The 21,762-nt window shown below is 35.7% G+C and overlaps 1 protein-coding gene across 7 annotated transcripts in view; it reads left to right on the top strand.

The window, feature by feature from the left end:
• The window catches only part of PHF3 (PHD finger protein 3), a 99,845-nt gene that overhangs the window by 63,834 nt on the left and 14,249 nt on the right, over positions 1 to 21,762 (top strand). For all 7 annotated transcript variants that reach the window (XM_081250778.1, XM_081250776.1, XM_081250779.1 and 4 more), the window contains 6 exons: positions 643 to 2,395; positions 8,236 to 8,545; positions 11,141 to 11,324; positions 14,183 to 14,330; positions 14,413 to 14,569; positions 15,808 to 15,924. In XM_081250778.1, coding sequence (XP_081106904.1) covers positions 643 to 2,395; positions 8,236 to 8,545; positions 11,141 to 11,324; positions 14,183 to 14,330; positions 14,413 to 14,569; positions 15,808 to 15,924 — 2,669 coding nt within the window. The remainder of the gene's footprint in view (positions 1 to 642; positions 2,396 to 8,235; positions 8,546 to 11,140; positions 11,325 to 14,182; positions 14,331 to 14,412; positions 14,570 to 15,807; positions 15,925 to 21,762) is intronic.

The raw sequence follows: 21,762 nt of genomic DNA, 5'->3' as shown, positions 1-21,762 counted from the left end.
ATACATTTTCTTGGTTTAAATCTCTTTAATTATAACTTCTTTTTTTGTGGATCTGTGTCTAGTACTCTAGTGTATATTTCATTTCTTAAAATATTCAAGCTATTCAAGGAATAGCTTGAATGCTAAAATGGAGATATAAGGGAAGCACATTCATAAAGACATTAGAGTTCTTTTGAGGCTGTGCTTTGAAACTCACACAGATCCTGTTTGTGATAGGTGGTTTAGTTCAGATTTTATTGGCACCTGAATTTGTTTGGTTTTATATACTTAAAGGTATTTAATGTTTACAACTGTATGACAGCCTTGCTTTAAGATGGGTAGTGATATCAAGGAACCTCATTGATTTTACCCCCAGCTTACTTTCATAGAAAAGAAGCTTGATGAAAATATTTCTTATTGTAAAGTATAATATCAGTCTGAATTTTATACAGGTTATTTTCTACCCCAGAATTATAGAACTTTGATAAGTGTATAAAAAATGTAACCATCATCATGAGTAGATGTCAGTACATTTTCTTTGAAATGGGAAAATAAATTTTATAGCTCAGAATAAAGAAGTGATGTATTCTAAATTGCATTGAAATAAAAACACATGGCAAAATAACTAAGTTTTTATTTATTTATTTTTTTCCCTTATGATAGAACAAATAAGAAGTTTGCGACAAAGCACTATTGCCAAGCGTACAAATGCAGCACCTTTAAATAGCACAAAAAAGGCATCAGGGAAGACTGTGTCTGCCCCTAAAGCAGGGGTGAAACAACAAGAAAGGTGTCAGATGAAAGAAGAAATTGGTACGTCCCCGAAACCCGAGCACCAGAAAGAGAGCAGGAGGGGCAGCCGACACGGTGGACAGATCGAAGAAGCAGTTCCATCGTGTCTTGAAACGAAGGGTGAAGCTGGGTTAGACTCTGAGCAGAAATGTAATAATCAGGGAGAAGCAAATGTGCCATCTCATGAGTTAAACTGTCCACTCCTTTCAGAGACTTGCGTTAGTATCGAAGAAAAGAAAAATGAAACTCTGATGGAGTGTAAAGCCAAGACTGTTAGCCCATTGTTTAAGTTTTCAGGTAAAGAAGAACATGAACGGAACGATTCCATTTCAAGTAAAATGGATGGGACTGTTGTTGAAGAAATGAAGGTAGAAGGAGAAGTTGAACAAGAATCGAAGGAGACAATAAAATTAGCCCACGAAAATGACAGTGTCAGTGAGGAACCTACATCTTCCGTCGCTTTCTCTGGCAGTGCTGCTTGTACAAACCCGAATGAGAAAGAAAGGAACCTTGTCAGTTTGTCTGGTTCTGTGGATGAAGTAAATGAATGTAGTTTGGAATTGAAAGATAGCGTGGAAGTTGCTGATAAAGCTGAGAACTCCCTTCAGAGAATTGAAATGGAAATGGCTTATTGTAAAGACCCAGAGTCTAATGATAAGCAGTTGGAGGGCACCAGATTTAATAAGTCAAACTTAGAGGTGGTTAATACTAGTGCTTTTGAACCAGAAAGTAATATTTTAGAAAATGCTATTTGTGATGCACCTGACCAAAATTCAAAACAGTTGAATATTGTTGAAAGTATGAAAATGGAGTCTCATGAAACAGCAAACCTTCAGGATGACAGAGACAGCCAGTCAAATAGTGTTTCTTGCTTAGAGTCAAAAAACATAAAACCCAAACATACGAAACCTGTAATTCATTCTAAGCAAACCATGGCCACAGATACTCGGAAAAAAGTTGTTGGAGCAAAGCATGAATTAATGCATAACGTAACTAAAGTTAATGTCAAAAGTGTGAAGCGAAATGCTGATGAATCAGAATCTAAGCAAAATTTTCATAGGCCAGTCAAAGTGAGAAAGAAACAAGTTGATAAGGATTCAAAGATTCAGAGTTGCAATTCTGGGGTTAAATCTGTGAAAAATCAGGCTCATTCTGTATTCAGAAAGATATCACAAGATCAAAATTTAGTCCAGATTTCCAAACCCTTAACTCATTCTTTGAGTGAAAAGCCTCACGGTCACCCTGGTTGCTCAAAAGAACCTCATCATCCTGCACAAACTGGACATTTGTTGCATTCCAGCCAGAAACAGTGCCATAAGCCCCAGCAGCCGGCTCCAGCAGTGAGAACCAATAGTCATGTGAAGGAAGAGCTTGAGCACACAGGTGGTGTGGAACATTTTAAGGAAGAGGATAAATTGAAATTAAAAAAACCTGAGAAGAACCTACAACCCCGTCAAAGAAGAAGCAGCAAAAGTTTTTCTTTGGATGAGCCACCATTGTTCATTCCAGATAATATAGCGACTGTAAAACGGGAAGGCTCAGACCATAGCTCTTCATTTGAAAGCAAATATATCTGGACTCCCAGCAAGCAGTGTGGGTTTTGCAAAAAACCACATGGCAACAGGTGTGTGTGTGTGTGTGTGTATATGTGATATGTACATTAAAGAGAAATTGCTTTTTTTTAGGGTGGGATTAGTGGGAGAACTTTTTATAGAAGATTATTTAACATACAAAGACTTTTGCACAAACAGAAACCCCTCATCAATCCCGGATATATGATAGTAAGATGGAGCCACTGAATTTACAAATATGCCATCCTAGAAACTTTAAAACGCACAGTCTGACCAAAAGCTGGTATATATGGAAATGTTTTATCATTGTAACCAGTTAGTGTAATTTAGTCATTGCATCTTAAAAAAAAATGAGAAAATTGTTATAGTGCTTTGGGTGTGTAAGTTATATATTATTTTGTTTGGCTTGAGAAGAACTAGTAATACATTGTGAAGGGCATAATGGCAATTCTGTATATATACTTTCAGATGAAGCACACTTACTCTGACTTAATACCACTACTTCGTAACTATCAAACTTGACCTCAGAGTGAAATTTGATAGCTAAAACAACTGTTAAATGACACAGGGGAGTTTCGTATGTAACATGGAATGGAGTGAAACATGTATTTTGTTTTTGAATGTTCTGGTGATTTGGGTTTCTTGTGAATTCTCATCTTTCAGGAAGTGATTTTATAGTACTGCTGTTGTCATTCTTCCTTAGGATTCAGTGTTCTGTAGTTTTATGACACTGCCACCCTCCCCGCCCATGTATGTTTTATTTGCTAGCTTTTGAGAGAAAGAGAACAAGAGGTGAAGTGGAGTTTCCAGCTACAAGATTATCCTGTTCAAGTGTTGAGATTGCTGTTGGAACTTCTATCAACATTGATATGATAAACGAACATTGTAACTTGCACATTGTAATATTATCTTTACTCATGAAAGTAAATGTTAGAACGATTTCCCAGCACAATTAGATTACATGAAAATGAAACTCTTTAGGGAGGGACAGTTTAGTGCAGTGTGGTGTAACACATTATTTTGGTATGGAGGGTGTGGTTGGGAGTTCTTGAGGCTATTCTGTAAAAAATAACTTTTAGGTCAAGGGGTTTTTTCATTTGTGATTCAGCCCATGGCCTATTTTTAGTGTCAGTGGTTACTTTATAACAGCATATTCCAGTTTTTAAAACTTGTGACTTGTTTGAATATAGTGCTACATTTGCCCTCACTTTTGTGCTGTTTATGCTTTTTTGTTTAAAACACCTTATTCAAATATTCTCAAGTGGGCCTAAGGGAATTAAGGGCTGGATGGTCCTTGTAAGTGCTCTTTTAAGTTAGCCCTTTTTTCTTTGCCAGCATCTTCTAAAAAACCATCATACTGACATGTTGTCAGAGTATGAAATAGGAGCCTTAAACTGAATGAGTTTCTGAAATGAAACTGTGGCCTGGAGTTGGAAGACATGTTATAATGTAACTTTTTTGGAGATAAACTTCTGTTATGATGGCGTGGTCCTCAGGAGTTTGCCCAGGCTTTTGAATGATGACTGTCACTTCACCAATATCAGTTATTTTCCTAAAATGAAGATTGATAAGTCCCATTGTTTTTTACCTAAGGCTGCCTTTTGGATCTAACCTATAAAACCTAGAGTTTCTTTGCCCCAGTCTGGAAAATGACTTAGAATATTAGATGTGTAGGGATTTTGAGTTTACCCTATGTAATCGACATGAATAATATGTAATAATACTGGAAACTATCAATTTTGGAAGCAGCATTTCACATTCAATTTTGTGAATAAAGAAGCCTAAGTAACTGATTGTTTTTTTCTTTACATATTAACTAGCCTTCACTACTTCTTTGATGCACTCTACTTGTATATATAGAGGTTACTCAAAAAATGCACCTGTCATGCAGCATGTAATTTTCCTAGTTTAATCCATGTGTAAGAATATGAATTTATTAGGAAGGACATACGTGGAAAAAACTTTCATCCATATCTTTGATCTCATGCGCCAGCTACATTCATTGAAAGCTATTTGTTAATACGACATTTTTTTAGCACTTGTGACAAATTTACTTCTGTAAAGATTATTTTATAACTCTTCAGCATTTTACGTGTTGCAACTGAGGTTAGCTTCCTGTATGTGCTTCCAGTTGGAAATTATATTTTTAAATACGGATTCATTCATGACATGGCCAAACGTAATATTCGACCATAAACTTCTGTATGTATCCTAAAGACAGTAGTCATTGACTGCCTCACAGTTTACACTTCATGCTGTTGTTTTGGCTTCCATTTATTTTCCTGATTCAACCTTGTAGCTAAGGCATAGTCATTACTTTAAAAGCCAGACTATTTAATACTTTTTAAAAAACTTACCTTTGAATGTCTTTTTTTTTTTTTTTTTTTTGAGTTATGCGGGCCTCTCACTGTTGTGGCCTCTCCCGTTGCGGAGCACAGGCTCGGGACGCGCAGGCTCAGCAGCCATGGCTCACGGGCCCAGCCACTCCGCGGCATGTGGGATCTTCCCGGACCGGGGCACGAACCCGTGTCCCCTGCATCGGCAGGCGGATTCTCAACCACTGCGCCACCAGGGAAGCCCCTGAACGTCTTTTAAACATAAGCCAGTTGGCATTTTGGAAGCAAGAAGTCTTAGTCTTTTCATAATACCTACCTTGTAGTTTCTAGTATTTCCCTGCCTCTCCAGATGACATTTGTATCTTCAGTTTGTATTACACTTTCTTGCCCAGTTCTAGATTAGTTCATTGGATGAAATTTAGAAACAAAAAAATATCCTTAGCTTAATGGAGTTATAGCTTTATACTCAAACAAGAAACCTTTTTCTGAGAAGGAAATTTTCTCTTAGAGAAAGTGATTCTGGTTTTTCTCAGGAGTTTAAGAGTTTGATAGAAAAGTACTTTTCTCTGCAGATTAGATTGTTAGTGACAAAAACAATGTTTTAATGTTTATGCGGAATAAAATCATTTTACCCTAGAAAAGAGTGACTCCATATACATTCACAGTAATACAGTCTTAGTTGTTACTTAAAAGAACCACTTATCAGAACTTAACGGCTCATCTTGTAACAGCTCCATTGTTGGTGAATTTGTGACATGACTTTTTAAGAACAGGAATTCTCAGTGTTGCTTTTGTGGTTTACTTTGAAGAAGCTTGAAAATTTTCTAAGAATATATTTTGGTTTGTGCCAAAAAGATTAGAATTAAGATTACATTTTAAATTAGGTTTAAATTATAGTAGGATTTAAAATTTTGTGTCTGAATGTATAACAGTAGGAGAACAAAATATAAATATTTCTGAACTTTTCTGTTTAACTGATTTCATGCTGACTTGGTCCAGTTAATTCAGAGTTAATCTTTTACCACACATTAATTTTTTTTAGTGAAATATTTAACACCCGGGTTATAGTCTTATCTTTGAGTGATTTTGCCTTTTGGTAATGAGAACTTCCAAGGACAGAGCAGAAAATGGGAGGGTAATTATGTTAGCTATTTGATCCATACTCCCTCTCCCTTTTTAAGCCATGAGGGGTAATATGAAAAGGGAAGACAGTGTATCTTCTCTTTTTGTGATAGGCCACTTAATAAAGTTCATAGTACTGGTAATATTTCCTTTTTTGAAATTTTCCAGTTTCACTTTCAAGTGAATCAATTACATTTTCCCCTAGGACGTGTAATTATTTTTATCAATGTCATTTTTTGTTTTGATTTCTCAAAATTTTAACTGCATTATTTTTTATATAAAATCTAAAATATTATTATTATTAAGATAACGTCTGGATGGCACTGTAGTTTTGAGATTTGTTTTTCAGAGCTTCTCAAGTTTGAGGAGACATTTCCATAAATAAACTTGGGGCATGGTGATATAATGAATACATTCCACATCATAAAATGACTCTATCCTGGTTGAATAAAGATTTGAAGTTTCTTAATAGGTTTGTTAGATTTGGATTTGGGGCAAAAGCAGAGCCATGGTCATAGTATGTGTCCTATTGAAACTATTCCAGGCTTGCTTTGAAGGAATTATTAATATAGCTGAGATGAGAAATCACATTAGCTTTCCTTCAATAATTCAAAAGAATTCAGCTTAGATAGTTGCTTTCAAGAAATAGGAGTTCTTACAACTTTGCAATCTGAAATAGAAGAACTTTTAAATATCTGTATTTTTCAAACTTCGTATTTTTCTGTTGGCTTTATGATCTGTATCACTGAAACATGCATGGACCCATCTAAAGTCTCCCAAACCTAGAGAAATAATTTCTGTCTTGCAGACAAATACCACATTGTTGGAAAGTTTTCTCACTAGGGCTATGAATCCAAAATATTCTGTATTTTTATTTATTTTTACTTAAGGCATGAGGTGGTTTTTTTTTTTTTTTAATGGATTTGTTTTAACTTTTAAAATGAACCATTGAGGAAATGACCACTTACCTGAAAAAGATAGCACAGGCATCGCCAGTTAGGGTAAAGAATGGTGAATTGTAGACATGAAGAATTCAAGTTTCCTTGGTGCATGGCAGTGGTTGATCCACAGTGGAAAGGCACATGAGAGAGGAAGAATAGAGTGGTCTGCAATTGGGGGGTGGGGTATTTGGCGTGTCTTTTTCAAGACATCCTGTAAGGTTTGAAACTCAGCGTTCTGATTCTTAAAATTTCTACATTAAAACAGGACCACTGGTATATTTAGAGAGGGTTGGCCATATCACCCAGTATATTACCTTTAACATCTTCCTGTTGGACGATAGGTTTTTAAAAGGACTTTGGTCACTGTTGCTGGTGCCACTGTTCTTATCGAAATCAGCACAAAGTCTTTAAATCATTAAAGAATATACTTAAATTCTCTTAAATCTTTCAAACATACCATGAATTACTAACCTGAAGAAGAAAAAAGGAAAATGTTAAACGTGATTAAGTGAGCTTTGTCATTTTCTTAATAATGGGTTGAAAAGTATGTGAAAAAGGTAATTTCACCCTCAAATTGCTGCTTATATATCTGTTTCGCTATTTTATTCTAAAATAATTCCAGATATTTCTAAGTTAGAAAAACAAACTTTTTAGAGTCATAAATCTGTCCTTGGACTTTTTCATTGGTTAGTGAAATTATTTCTTAGATAAAATACAGTAAAGGGAAAATATAAGGAGATTGTTTGGAAATTAAAAAATTCACACTGAATAGTAATATCTTCATGTTGATATAATTTGGTCATTATTTGGGAAAACAAGTTTATTATCTAAAGTACAAGGTCAAGTAGTAAGGAAGCCCATGCTCAGAAGTACATAAAAAGATCCTTCAGCTAAATCATTGTGACACTATGAACCAGAATATTTTGAGCTCAAAGAATAGTTATATATATATATATATATAGTTAAGGTGGTTAATAAGGAACAATTTGTGAGGCTCCACTTTGTTAGTTTTGAGTTGCATTTTTGTTGCATCTGGTTTTTCTCTTTGTTATTTAAAATGATTAGTTGGATAAGTGACTCCAATTTTACGTATGATTTCAGGTCTATGTGGTAAATGTAGTTGTAACTTTGATGGGTTGTCTGTGATCAGATTATCACAGTTTATCACCCTTCTCAGTGGAGAAATACTGTTATTCTATACATTGTTACTCTATACAGTATGCTGACAAAGGTCAGTTGCCCTTTATTTTTATCCTTATGTGTCCCCCCCGCCCAGTATTTTCTCACTCAGAGGGGAAATGTTTGACTTCTTAAAAGTTCCATTTTCATAGAATATTCTTTGAAAACTCTCCATGTTGAACTGATAGAATGGGTAAAGACAGAAAACATGCAAAATACTGGAAAAATATTAAAAATTCAATTTAGGCTCACTCAGCATTGGTTTTTAAGAAAATGTATCGAATCAAAGTGTTCTTTTTTTTTTTTTCTTTCCAGGTTTATGGTTGGCTGTGGGAGATGTGATGACTGGTTTCATGGTGATTGTGTTGGGTTAAGTCTTTCTCAAGCACAGCAAATGGGAGAGGAAGACAAAGAATATGTGTGTGTGAAATGTTGTGCCGAAGAAGATAAAAAGACTGAAATAGTAGATCCAGATATTTTGGGAAACCAGGCTAAAGTTGAAGTCCATAGTGAAGATAAAGCAATGGAATATGAAAAGCTTGGGTTATCAAAGCACACTACAACAAATGACAAAACCAAATATATAGATGATACAGTGAAGCACAAGGTCAAAATTTTGAAACGGGTGAGCCTCTCATTAATGCATTATTTTTATTTAAGAACTTCGGGCTGACTGCGAATTTGAAATTTCTCTTTAGATTTCACTGTTGTGTACGTTCTCACATTTATTTTTCCGTAAAAATGGGTTTTTACTTAAAATGTTTTGTCAGGCTTGGTGAAACCAGGTAGTGACATCTTCAAAATATTCAGATCTTATTTCTTACAGTCTTTTGTGCTATTTCTAGTCTGTAGTTTGGTGCTTGCATTTTCTGTGGTAGAATGTGTGTGAGATTTTGTGGTGGTAGGTATAAATTGTGCTTGCTGAGAAGATTTTCTAAAAAGCTTTTCAGTCCGTAAATATCTATGAGTCCATAAAACCACATTTGGCATTATTTTCAAGTGAAAGAGTTCTCTCTGTAAGGAAAAGTAATCTTAGTTCTTTTGATTTTTGTTCCAGTATTTGCTTGGAACCCGTATCTCATAATGTTTCTCTTAAAATGTGGCCTTTTAAAAAGTCAGTTTTCCCTCATCTTACATTTTCAACTACCTTTTTAAACTATTTTCTAAATAGAAATTTCAAGATATTATTAGTCAATTACAGGAGAAATGTACAAAGGACACAGCACTTTATCTGATTAAATTTTATTTTCATTGTCTACTTTTTTATTTCCTATGATTTTTCTAATCATTGATTTGTTATTCTTGTAGGTAGTACTAGGGAGGAAACACTGGCAACAAATATATATGGATGGTCAAGTGTAATATTCCAGAACACAACGGACATAAATTAGGAACCTTGGAAATATTTTAATTCGACCATTCAGATTGAAGAACATAAGCATGTTTTCTCTAAAACCGTTTCCATTATTTACAAACTCAGTTCTTGGGACACTCCTTATGTGATAAATCTGGATTAAGTTCCAGTTTGCCAAATCCTTGTGCCATCCAATGTTTCCTGTCTGCCAAGACTTTGTGAGAATCAGATTATGTCCTTCTGATATTTACTATTACTTTTCCTGTTGATTTGATGGCACCAAAGTAATTGATAATATAGAACTGAGCGTCATTGAAAACAGTTTATAGCAAGCCTTTGGAAAGGTTCTGTTAACTTTTAATCATCATTTCTTGGGTACAATTTCTTGGCCATTCAGAAATGCAGCTCATTGTTTAGTCATTCAGTTGAGTTATCTCCATCTTGTCTAAAAAGACATTATAAAACATTAACATTGGGAATGTTTTGAGAAACTCCTCTATCCAGTCTCTGTATCAGAAAAGGAACCAAGGTTAGTCTGATACTGTAAATAAATACATGAGCCAAGTGATTACTGCTTTTCTTTTCTTTTTGATACTGAACTGTTGAATCTTATTTGACTAGTCTGATTTTAGTTGATGGAATCTGCTTTTTAAATATCACTTCTTATCCCTAGATTTTATGTTGAACCATTTATTGAGTTCCTATTGTGTGCCAAGCATGGTACCAGATTTGAGTATGTATGACTGATTGAAAAATGTTCCTGCTCTCAAGTAAGTCTAGTTGGAGAGGTAGAAAACAAACAAGTAAATAAAAAAGTATAGGATTCACAGTCTAGAGAAAATTGATTTTTTGTATATACTCTTATCTTCTTAAAAACTATGATTATATATATATATACACAAGTATTCTTCTCACTGGTATGATGTGATTTTTTTTTTTTATAAATTTATTTATTTATTTTTTTGACTGAGTTGGGTCTTCGTTGCTGTGCGCGGGCTTTTCTCTAGTTGCAGTGAGCGGGAGCTACTCTTCATTGCGGTGCGTGGGCTTCTCATTGCGGTGGCTTCTCTTGTTGTGGAGCACAGGCTCTAGGCTCACGTGCTCCAGTAGTTGTGGCGCACGGGCTTAGTTTCTCTGCGCCATGTGGCATCTTCCCGGACCAGAGCTCAAACCCGTGTCCCCTGCATATTGGCAGGCGGATTTTTAACCACTTCCCCACTAGGGAAGTCTGGTATGATGTGATTAATTAACTCCCAAGGGTCTCAGAATTCTGGTTTCATTTGTAGTTCTTTGTGGGTTATAATTAGGACAAAAATAGGTTTGTTCTACCTTATAGGAGTTAAAATTGCCGATAGGTACACTGAGAATTTGATACATTTATAGGTAAATGTGACTTCATTTGTTCTAGAAAGTAGTAAGAAATACAGATAATTGATTTCTCCACAATCCCCCCTTTTTTTCATATCTGCAGCCGACGAAGAGAACTCTTACTATCTTATACCTAATTTTGTTTCTAATGCCATTATTTCTCAATGTTTTTTAGTTCCCCATTACAGACTATTATGTGTTCTGCAGAAAATAGGTGCTTAACAAATGGATTTTGGATGAAATGGTGAAGGTCTTTTTTGCAGTTAATTGAGTTTTATATATCTTCAAAAAACAGTTATTGGGCTAAAGAGTGGAATGTGTTTGATATCTTAACAGGTTGTCAGCTGATTAGTTATTGGGCTAAAGAGTGGAATATGTTTGATATCTTAATAGGTTGTCATACTAATTTTTTTAATCCACATGCTCAGGAGGCTTGCTTTGTATTTAAAGATAGTTTAGTAGTTTTCATTCTAATTAATTAAATACTATTTTTCCTAGGAGTCTGGTGAAGGCAAAAACTCATCAGACTGTAGGGATAGTGAAATAAAAAAATGGCAGCTAGCTCCTCTTCGAAAGATGGGACAACCAGTTTTACCTCGGAGATCCTCAGAAGAAAAAAGTGAAAAAATAACAAAAGAGTCTACAACTGTTACTTGCACAGGAGAAAAAGCTTCAAAACCAGGTAGTAAGAATAATATAAATTATTATATACTAATTATATTTTATTTCATACACTTTCAGTTAGTATATTTAGGGAAATTTAAAAACTTTTACATTTTAAAGGCAAGAAAAATAGTTTAGCTGATTGACCCTACTTGAAATAATTATTGGTCCAAATTCTGGGGAAGTACTAATGAACTTAGTAAGATAAGGCCCCTGCCCTCATGGCACTTAAATACCAATGGGAAATGGCAGATAACAGGTAGACAGATAAAATGGTGTGGTATTTTTAGAGAATTTAGGCACTATAAAGAAAAAGTTGAGTCATGGGATAGAAAGTCAAGGTCAAGGAGAGTGGGGGGGGTTTGTTTCAGAGAGAATGGAGGCGGTAATGTGCTCTGGGATCCAAAGGGATGCAGAGTTGTTTGGGAGGAAGGAATCCAAAGGGGGCACAGCCAAGCTGAAGGCTTTGAGGTGGAGATAGTCTCTGCATTTGAGGAGCAAGAAAATCCCTGTGGAATGATTAGAATGTAATACACGAGGGATAGAATGGTGGCTAGTGGAAGGTGAGTTTAGACAAAATTATGTAGGAACTCTGAGACCTTGACAGGAGTTTATTTTTTTTGTTCTCAGTATAATGGTGAACCTTTAGAGGAATTTGTGCAAGAGAGTGATGGCTCGCTGTGGTTTTCTGTGGAGACTGGACTGTAGGAGGATAGGAGAGAAGGAGAGTAGACTGGTTAGGAGTCTTTAGCCATATCCTAGGAAAGAAAGAGTGGTAGCTTGGAACAGAGGTACAGTGAGGGAAGTGGTCAGATTCATATATATTTTATAGTAGACTTGGCAGAACTTGCTGTTGGATTAGGTGTAGGTAGGTGAAGGGAAGAGGAGTCTTAGGAGATGATTAGATCAGTGTTGGTGCTGTCTGCAGAGCTGAGAAAGAGATTGGGGAGGAAAATTGAAAAATATGTTATGGGTATTTTGACTTTGAGATGGGTATTAGAGATCCAAGTGGAGATGTTTTGAGTAAATTTTTGGCTGCTGAGTCTGGACTTTGGGCAATGGTATATAAATTCGGGATCTATCAGTGCATAGGTGTTATTTTAAATCACGCACTTAGGTATAAAGAGCTACAGAGAGAGTTTCATAATGCAGGGGCAGAAGCAGAGGCCTTGGGGTGCGTCAGCATTTAGAACGTGGGAGGAAGAGGGATCCAGCAAAGGAGACGAAGAGATGGCCGTTGAGGTAAGAGAACTAAGAGACCGTGGTGGCCTGGAAGCCAGGTGAAGTTCCAGGAAGGAGGTAATGATCAGTTGTGTCCGATGCTGTCTAGACAGCTGTTTTGGTGGAGCAGTGGGGACAGAAGCCAATTACAGTGGCGTGTGGAAGTATGGAGGGTGAGGAACTGGAGTAGTGATTATGAATAACTCTCTGAAGGCATTTTGCTGTTAAAGGGAACAGAAATGGTGTAGTGGCTAGAGGTGGATATGAGGTCAGGATTTCTCTTTAAGGAGATATAGCATATTTGTAAGACTAATGGGAATGATCCAGTAGCGAGAGAATTTGATGATGTGGGTGAGAGAGAGAGGCTATTGTTGAGGTTCAAAATCCATGAAGAGATCAGAGGGGAATAGGATTCTCCTGGAGGGGTTGGTCATAGGAAAGGACAGCTGATGCATTGTAACAGTAGGGAAAGCTGCATGTGGAAGCACCGGGGACACATGAGGTACGTTAGTAGGTTTGGTGATGGGAAAGTAGCTGACACTGCTTGGCTTCCTCAGTGAAATATGAAGTGAGAAAATCAAATGAGGTCGAAGTTGGAGGTATCATTGGTTTGAGAAGAAAGGAGAAAAAGCATAAAATACATTTTTGGAAAGTGGGAGAGCAAATTTACTAGGACAGTTTAATAGGGTTAGGGTGGCAGATTGAGCTCTCTACTTGAGATTTGTGGTTGTAAATTTAAAGTGAGATCTGTCAGCACCAGTGCTTACTTTCTCCAGGTACCTTCAGCTGTTTGTAGGCTATTTGGGTGAAGGATAAAAGTTAGCTTTCACCAGGTTGTGGTTTTTGCCAATGCTGATGTTTAAAGGAGAGAGAATTAAGATGTTCAGGCTGCAACGGGATGGTAGGTGTTGGGCTACCTGGCCAAAGTTGGTTGTGTGGGAAAGTGAGGACACGAATGGCAAAAAAATGATCAATTTAAGAATTGTTGGAATGAGGAGTTTGTAGGACATTGAGATTCTGAAGATGTGCATAAATTAGTAATGATGGAATGAAAAAATCATTTGAAAAGCTTAACATTCAGATTAACACAAATGTTCTAAAACCAGAGGAGATTCATCAATTTTGTGGTATTAGTAAGGACATTACATTATCTGCACACCTAAAAAGTTGAGATCAATTTTTCTAAATAGTTTTTTACAGGTATATGTGTTTCATATATATATATATATATATATATATATATATATATATATATGAAAAGTAGCTCTAAAAACCATTATCTAATATGGGAAAGGGGTATGTACATTTTATAGCATTAGGGCCACTTTTTACTCACTTAATTTCTAATTAAAATTCATTTAGAACTTTTTTTCTTATTGAGGTATAATTGACATATAACATTAGTTTCAGTTGTACAATGTAATGATTTGATATATGTATATATTGCACAGTGACCCACTACAATAACTTTAGTTATCATCTGTCATCATACATAGATTAGAATTTCAATGTCAGGAATATTTCAGTGTGGAATATGGAGTCTGATCTTATGATTTAAAAATAGTGATTTTTAATCAGTCAACTTACATTGTGCATTAAAAAGGAAAATATCTTTTTAAAAGCAATTTAGCGAGTTTTGATATTTATTTAAATTAGGTGCTTATGAGAAGCAAGAGACAAAGAAGAAGAAAACTGAAAAGGGCCCCCCTGGTGCACATCCTCCAGCGGTTCCTGCCTCCAAGCCTTCCACAGACCAGATCCGACAGAGCGTCCGGCATTCTCTCAAAGATATTCTTATGAAAAGGTAACACGCATTGCTATTGTAGAAGATTGAATAATATACGCTTCATGTATTTGGAAAATAATTGAATTATTCTAATTTTAAGACTTACAGACTCAAATTTGAAGGTACCAGAGGAAAAGGCAGCAAAAGTTGCCACAAAAATTGAAAAAGAGCTTTTCTCTTTTTTTCGGGACACAGATGCTAAATATAAGAACAAATATAGAAGTTTGATGTTCAATCTGAAAGATCCTAAAAACAATGTAAGTATGTTTTGTTCATGTCTGGATCTTTATGCTTCCAACTTTCCTAATACATAGGGATTTATAATTTTCATACAATAGATCTATAATTTATTTCTTGAAGTGAGACCAGTAATTTTAATAGTCTTTTGCTATTAAACTGAGTTATGAATTCTGAACAGTGGTGACTAGTGTTATGCAATGTCTGTTAAAATATAAAATACTAAATCTATCTTAACCCGATTGATGTGAATTTTCTTTCCTTTATGTCCCTCGTTTAATCCAGTTTATTAAAAAATTCATTCATATGTACTCTTCAAAAACACTGTTAAACCAAAATTTGTAGCACTATGTATTTAATACTTCTGATGTAAATTTGAAAATAGAGTTACACTGCTTAAGAAAATAACTTACATTTTGATAAAAAAGAAAGCTGTTTTAGAATATTGTTATTAATTTAAATATGACTAGTTCTAAGAATCTTTCAGCAGTGGAGTAAACTTTAATTGACTCCTTAATCTTTTCCTGGGACTTAGAGGAAATCTGAAAGCTGTGGGTATAGATGCAAACTCCTCACATGTTTGTTTAAGTTTTACGACGTTTTCACACGAGTGATACCAGTTTGTCAGTTTGTGTAATGGTATTTGCCGTAGTGTGTGATATGAGGTATTTTCTGAAGTATGCGAACAGCTACGTAAGAAAAATCTACATTGTACAATCTGCCATCATGGTGCAGGGGATCAGTTACTTTTTGAATTACGTAATATGAAAGCTTTTCTTCAAGTAAATATTTATTTCCTTCAGGCTTATTCTTACAGTTGGTTCTTTGCTCTGGAGTCCACTGTAAGCCTGTTAGGATTTAAACATATGAAATCTTAAAAATATGAAAGACATCACATTCAGTAAAGTTCTTTTATGCAGTATCTTTTATGCAGTCATGGGTTGGCTATTGTGACAGTGTCTGTCCCTGGGAAGACTTAATACAACTTTGCAAAGGTGTTATAATGACTTCACCATACATGCTTCTCCATTATGTCTTGGTTTTTATACAAAATGTATATTTAGCTACCTTAGATGGTAAGTTTCTAGAACAAGCTGTCATTTATTCTCTTTGCAGGAGGTAGTACATGAATCATTAAACATTTGTAAATTAGGTTTCAAAATTTCATCTTCATTTATTACAAGTTTCTATACAGCAGCTCCTCATTCTTTTAAAAATGTTTTTCTCTCCTTTCCTTCCCATTTTTAAATATCTCCAGATATTATTTAAAAAAGTGCTAAAAGGAGAAGTAACCCCTGATCACCTTATAAGAATGAGTCCAGAAGAACTAGCTTCTAAAGAGTTAGCTGCTTGGAGACGAAGAGAAAATAGACATGTAAGATTATCTGTAAATATGTGTTTGTCTCTATCAAAATATCTACAAATATGTGTTTGTCTATATCAAAACATATTTTTTCAGCCACAGAGAAAAACGATATACACAGAGGTAGTAATTCACCTCATAGTTCACAGCAGCAGACTTGTTCTTCTGTATTTTTTTGTTACTGATCCTCCATTAGCCTATTCTTAAATTTTTTGTTGTTGATTTTTCCTGATCTCTTCTGCTTTTTTCTCATTTCCTCCAGTTATCAACTTACATAACTACCTTATATTTTGTAAATCAGAAGGATGGGAAAATAAGTGTATCTTTTCTTACATTTGCATGTTTCAAAAGCATAGTTTGAAGGTTTTATGAATATTGGTAATTTGTGGAGCCAGGTTAAGTCAGAATGAAAATTTTATAGGTTTATAGTCCTTTAATATTCATTTTCAAATGCCAAAAGATTTCAAGAATAAGGTTTTTTTTTCGTTAACAATTTATTGATAAAATGTGACCCTGAAGTATCATGTATGAATGTTTATATTCACAGAATACCTTGTGTATAGTTAACTAGTGCTGTCCCAGACCTAACTGATGTGTTATATAACATATGTAGTACGTGCACTGTACTGCATTTTTTTTAACATCTTTATTGGAGTATAATTGCTTTACAATGGTGTGTTAGTTTCTGCTGTATAACAAAGTGAATCAGCTATACGTATACATATATCCCCATATCTCCTCCCTCTTGCGTCTCCCTCCCACCCTTGCTATCCCACCCATCTAGGTGGTCACAGAGCACCAAGCTGATCTCCTTGTGCGATGCAGCTGCTTCCCACTAGCTATCTGTTTTACATTTGCTAGTGTATATATGTCCATGACGCTCTCTCACTTCGTCCCAGCTTCCCCTTCCCCTTCCCCGTGTCCTCAAGTCCATTCTCTACATCTGCGTCTTTATTCCTGTCGTGCTGCTAGGTTCTTCAGAACCATTTTTTTTCTTTTTTTAGATTCCATATATATGTGTTAGCGTATGGTATTTGTTTTTCTCTTTCTGACTTACTTCACTCTGTATGACAGACTCTAGGTCCATCCACCTTACTACAGATAACTCAATTTCGTTTCTTTTTATGGCTGAGTAATATTTCATTGTATATATGTGCCACATCTTCTTTATCCATTCATCTGTCATTGGACACTTAGGTTGCTTCCATGTCCTGGCTATTGTAAATAGAGCTGCAGTAAACATTGTGGTATGTGACTCTTTTTAAATTACGTTTTTCTCAGGGTATATTCCCAGTAGTGGGATTGCTGGGTCGTATGGTAGTTCTATTTTTAGTTTTTTAAGGAACCTCCATACTGTTCTCCATAGTGGCTATCAATTTACATTCCCACCACCAGTGCAACAGGGTTCCTTTTCTCCATACCCTCTCCAGCATTTACTGTTTATAGATTTTTTGATGATGGCCATTCTGACCGGTGTGGGGTGATACCTCATTGTAGTTTTGATTTGCATTTCTCTAATGATTAGTGATGTTGAGCATTCTTTCATGTGCCTGTTCGCATTCTGTATATCTTCTTTGGAGAAATGTCTGTTTAGGTCTTCTGCCCATTTTTGGATTGGGTTTTTTGGGTTTTTTTTTTTTTTTTTTTTGATATTGACCTGCATGAGCTGCTTGTAAATTTTGAAGATTAATCCTTTGTCCGTTGCTTCATTTGCAAATATTTTGTCCCATTCTGTGGGTTGTCTTTTGGTCTTGTTTATGGTTTCCTTTGCTGTGCAAAAGCTTTGAAGTTTCATTAGGTCCCATTTGTTTATTTTTGTTTTTATTTCCATTTCTCTAGGAGGTGGGTCACAAAGGATTTTGCTGTGATTTATGTCATGGAGTGTTCTGCCTATGTTTTCCTCTAAGAGTTTGATGGTGTCTGGCCTTACATTTAGGTCTTTAATCCATTTTCGGTTTATTTTTGTGTATGGTGTTAGGAAGTGTTCTAATTTTACTCTTTTACATATAGCTGTCTGGTTTTCCCAGCACCACTTACTGAAGAGGCTGTCTTTTCTCTGTTGTATATTCTTGCCTCCTTTATCAAAGATAAGGTGACCATATGTGCATGGGTTTATCTCTGGGCTTTCTATTCTGTTCCATTGATCTATCTTTCTGTTTTTGTGCCAGTACCATTTTGTCTTGATTACTTTGTAGTATAGTCTGAAGTCCGGAAGCCTGATTCCTCCAGCTCCATTTTTTTTTTTTTCAAGATTGCTTTGGCTATTCGGGGTCTTCTGTGTTTCCATACAAGTTGTGAAATTTTTGGTTTTAGTTCTGTGAAAACTGCCATTGGTAGTTTGATAGAGACTGCATTGAATCTGTAGATTGCTTTGGTAGTATAGTCATTTTCACAGTGTTGATTCTTCCAATCCAAGAACATGGTATATCTCTCCATCTGTTGGTATCATCTTTAATTTCTTTCATCAGTGTCTTATAGTTTTCTGCATACAGGTCTTTTGTCTCCATAGGTAGGTTTGTTCCTAGGTATTTTATTCCTTATGTTGCAGTGGTAAATGGGAATGTTTCCTTAATTTCTCTTTCAGATTTTTCATCATTAGTGTATAGGAATGCAAGGGATTTCTGTGCCTTAATTTTGTATCCTGCTACTTTACCAGATTCGTTGATTAGCTCTAGTAGTTTTCTGGTAGCATCTTTGGGATTGTCTATGTATAGTATCATGCCATCTGCAAACAGTGACAGTTTTACATATTCTTTTCCAATTTGGATTCCTTTTATTTCCTTTTCTTCTCTGATTGGTGTGGCTAAAACTTCCAAAGTTATGTTGACTGATAGTGGTGAGAGTGAGCAACCTTGTCTTGTTTCTGATCTTAGTGGAAATGGTTTCCGTTTTTCACCATTGAGAACGATGTTGGCTGTGGGTTAGTCATATATGGCCTTTATTATGTTGAGCTAAGTTCCCTCTATGCCTACTTTCTAGAGGGTTTTAATCATAAATGGGTGTTGAATTTTGTCAAAAGCTTTCTCTGCATCTATTGAGATAATCATATGGTTTTTCTCCTGAAGTTTGTTAATATGGTGTATCACATTGATTGATTTGCGTATATTGAAGAATATTTGCATTCTTGCGATAAACCCCATTTGATCATGGTGTCTGATCTTTTTAATGTGCTGCTGGATTCTGTTTGCTAGTATTTTGTTGAGGATTTTTCCATCTGTGTTCATCAGTGATATTGGTCTGTAGTTTTCTTTTTTTGTCACATCTTTGTCTGGTTTTGGTATCAAGGTGATGGTGGCCTCGTAGAATGAGTTTTGGAGTGTTCCTCCCTCTGCTAGATTTTGGAAGAGTTTGAGAAGCATAGGTATTAGCTCTTCTCTAAATGTTTGATAGAATTCGCCTGTGAAGCCATCTGGTCCTGGGCTTTTGTTTGTTGGAAGATTTTTTTTTTTTTTGTGGTATGCGGGCTTCTCACTGCTGTGGCCCCTCCCGTTGCGGAGCACAGGCTCCGGACGCGCAGGCTCAGCGGCCATGGCGCACGGACCCAGCCGCTCCGCGGCATGTGGGATCCTCCCAAACTGGGGCACGAACCCGCGTCCCCTGCATCGGCAGGAGGACTCCCAACCACTGCACCACCAGGGAAGCCCTGTTGGAAGATTTTTAATCACAGTTTCGATTTCAGTGCTTGTGATTGGTCTGTTCATATTTTCTATTTCTTCCTGATTCAGTCTTGGCAGGTTGTGCATTTCTAATAAATTTTCCATTTCTTCCAGGTTGTCCATTTTATTGGCATAGAGTTGATTGTAGTAATCTCTCATGCTCTTTCATATTTCTGCAGTGTCAGTTGTTACTTCTTCTTTTTCATTTCTAATTCTATTGTTTTGAGTCTTCTCCCTTTTTTTCTTGATGAGTCTGGCTAATGGTTTATCAATTTTGTTTATCTTCTCAAAGAACCAGCTTTTACTTTTATTGATCTTTGCTATCATTTCCTTCATTTCTTTTTCATTTATTTCTGACCTGATCTTTATGATTTCTTCCCTTCTGCTAACTTTGGAGTTTTTTTTGTTTTTCTTTCTCTAATTGCTTTAGGTGCAAGGTTAGGTTGTTTATGGGAGACGTTTCCTGTTTCTTAAGGTAGGATTGTATTGCTATAAACTTCCCTCTTAGAACTGCTTTTGCTGCATCCCATAGGTTTTCGGTCATCGTGTCTCTGTTGTCATTTGTTTCTAGGTATTTTTTAATTTCCTCTTTGATTTCTTCAGTGATCCCTTCGTTGTTAAGTAGTGTATTGTTTAGCCTCCATGTGTTTGTATTTTTTACAGATCTTTTCCTGTAATTGATATCTAGTCTCATAGCATTGTGGTTGGAAAAGATACTTGATACCATTTCAGTTTTCTTAAATTTACCAAGGCTTGATTTGTGAACCAAGATATGATCTATCCTGGAGAACGTTCCATGAGCACTTGAGAAAAATATGTATTCTGGTTTTCTTGGATGGAATGTCCTATAAATATCAATTAAGTCCATCTTGTTTAATGTATTATTTAAAGCTTTTGTTTCCTTATTTATTTTCATTTTGGATGATCTGTCCATTGGTGAATGTGGGGTGTTAAAATCCCCTACTATGATTGTGTTACTGTCGATTTCTCCTTTTATGGCTGGTAGTATTTGCCTTATGTATTGAGGTACTCCTATGTTGGGTGCATAAATATTTATAATTGTTATATCTTCTTCTTGGATTGATCTCTTCCTTATTATGTAGTATCCTTCTTTGTCTCTTGTAATAGTCTTTATTTTAAAGTCTATTTTGTCAGCTATGAGAATTGCTACTCCAGCTTTCTTTTGGTTTCCATTTGCATGGAATATCTTTTTCCATCCCCTTACTTTCAGTCTGTATGTGTCTCTAGGTCTGAAGTGGGTCTCTTGTAGACAGCATATATATGGGTTTTGTTTTTGTGTCCATTCAACCAGTCTGTGTCTTTTGGTGGGAGCATTTAATCCATTTACATTTAAGGTAATTATTGATATGTATGTTCCTGTTCCCATTTTCTCAATTGTTTTTGGTTTGATATTGTAGGTCTTTTCCTTCTCTTGTGTTTCTTGCCTAGAGAAGTTCCTTTAGCATTTGTTGTAAAGCTGGTTTGGTGGTGCAGAATTCTCTCAGCTTTTGCTTGTCTGTAAAGGTTTTAATTTCTCCATCAAATCTGAATGAGATCCTTGCTGGGTAGAGTAATCTTGGTTGTAGGTTTTTCTCCTTCATCACTTTAAATATGTCCTGCCAGTCCCTTCTGGCTTGCAGAGTTTCTGCTGAAAGATCAGCTGTTAACCTTATGGGGATTCCCTTGTGTGTTATTTGTTGTTTTTCCCTTTCTGTTTTTAATGTTTTCTTTGTATTTAATTCTTGACAGTTTGATTAATATGTGTCTTGGCGTGTTTCTCCCTGGATTTATTCTCTATGGGACTGTCTGTGCTTCCTGGACTTGATTAACTTTTTCCTTTTCCATATTAGGGAAGTTTTCAACTATAATCTCTTCAAATATTTTCTCAGTCCCTTTCTTTTTCTCTTCTTCTTTTGGAACCCCTATAATTCGAATGTTGGTGCATTTAATGTTGTCCCAGAGGTCTCTGAGAGTGTCCTCAGTTCTTTTCATTCTTTTTTCTTTATTCTGCTCTGCAGTAGTTATTTCCACTATTTTATCTTCCAGGTCACTTATCCGTTCTTCTGCCTGTTATTCTGCTATTGATCCCTTCTAGAGAATTTTTAATTTCATTTATTGTGTTGTTCATCGTTGCTTGTTTCATCTTTAGTTCTTCTAGGTCCTTGTTAAATGTTTCTTGCATTTTGTCTATTTC

The sequence above is a fragment of the Mesoplodon bidens genome, assembly GCF_964165515.1.
Source record: "Mesoplodon bidens genome assembly, chromosome: 12".
Lineage (NCBI taxonomy): Eukaryota > Metazoa > Chordata > Mammalia > Artiodactyla > Ziphiidae > Mesoplodon > Mesoplodon bidens.
The sequence above is the reverse complement of the archived record's forward strand: the minus strand, read 5'-3'. Positions and strand labels throughout refer to the sequence as shown.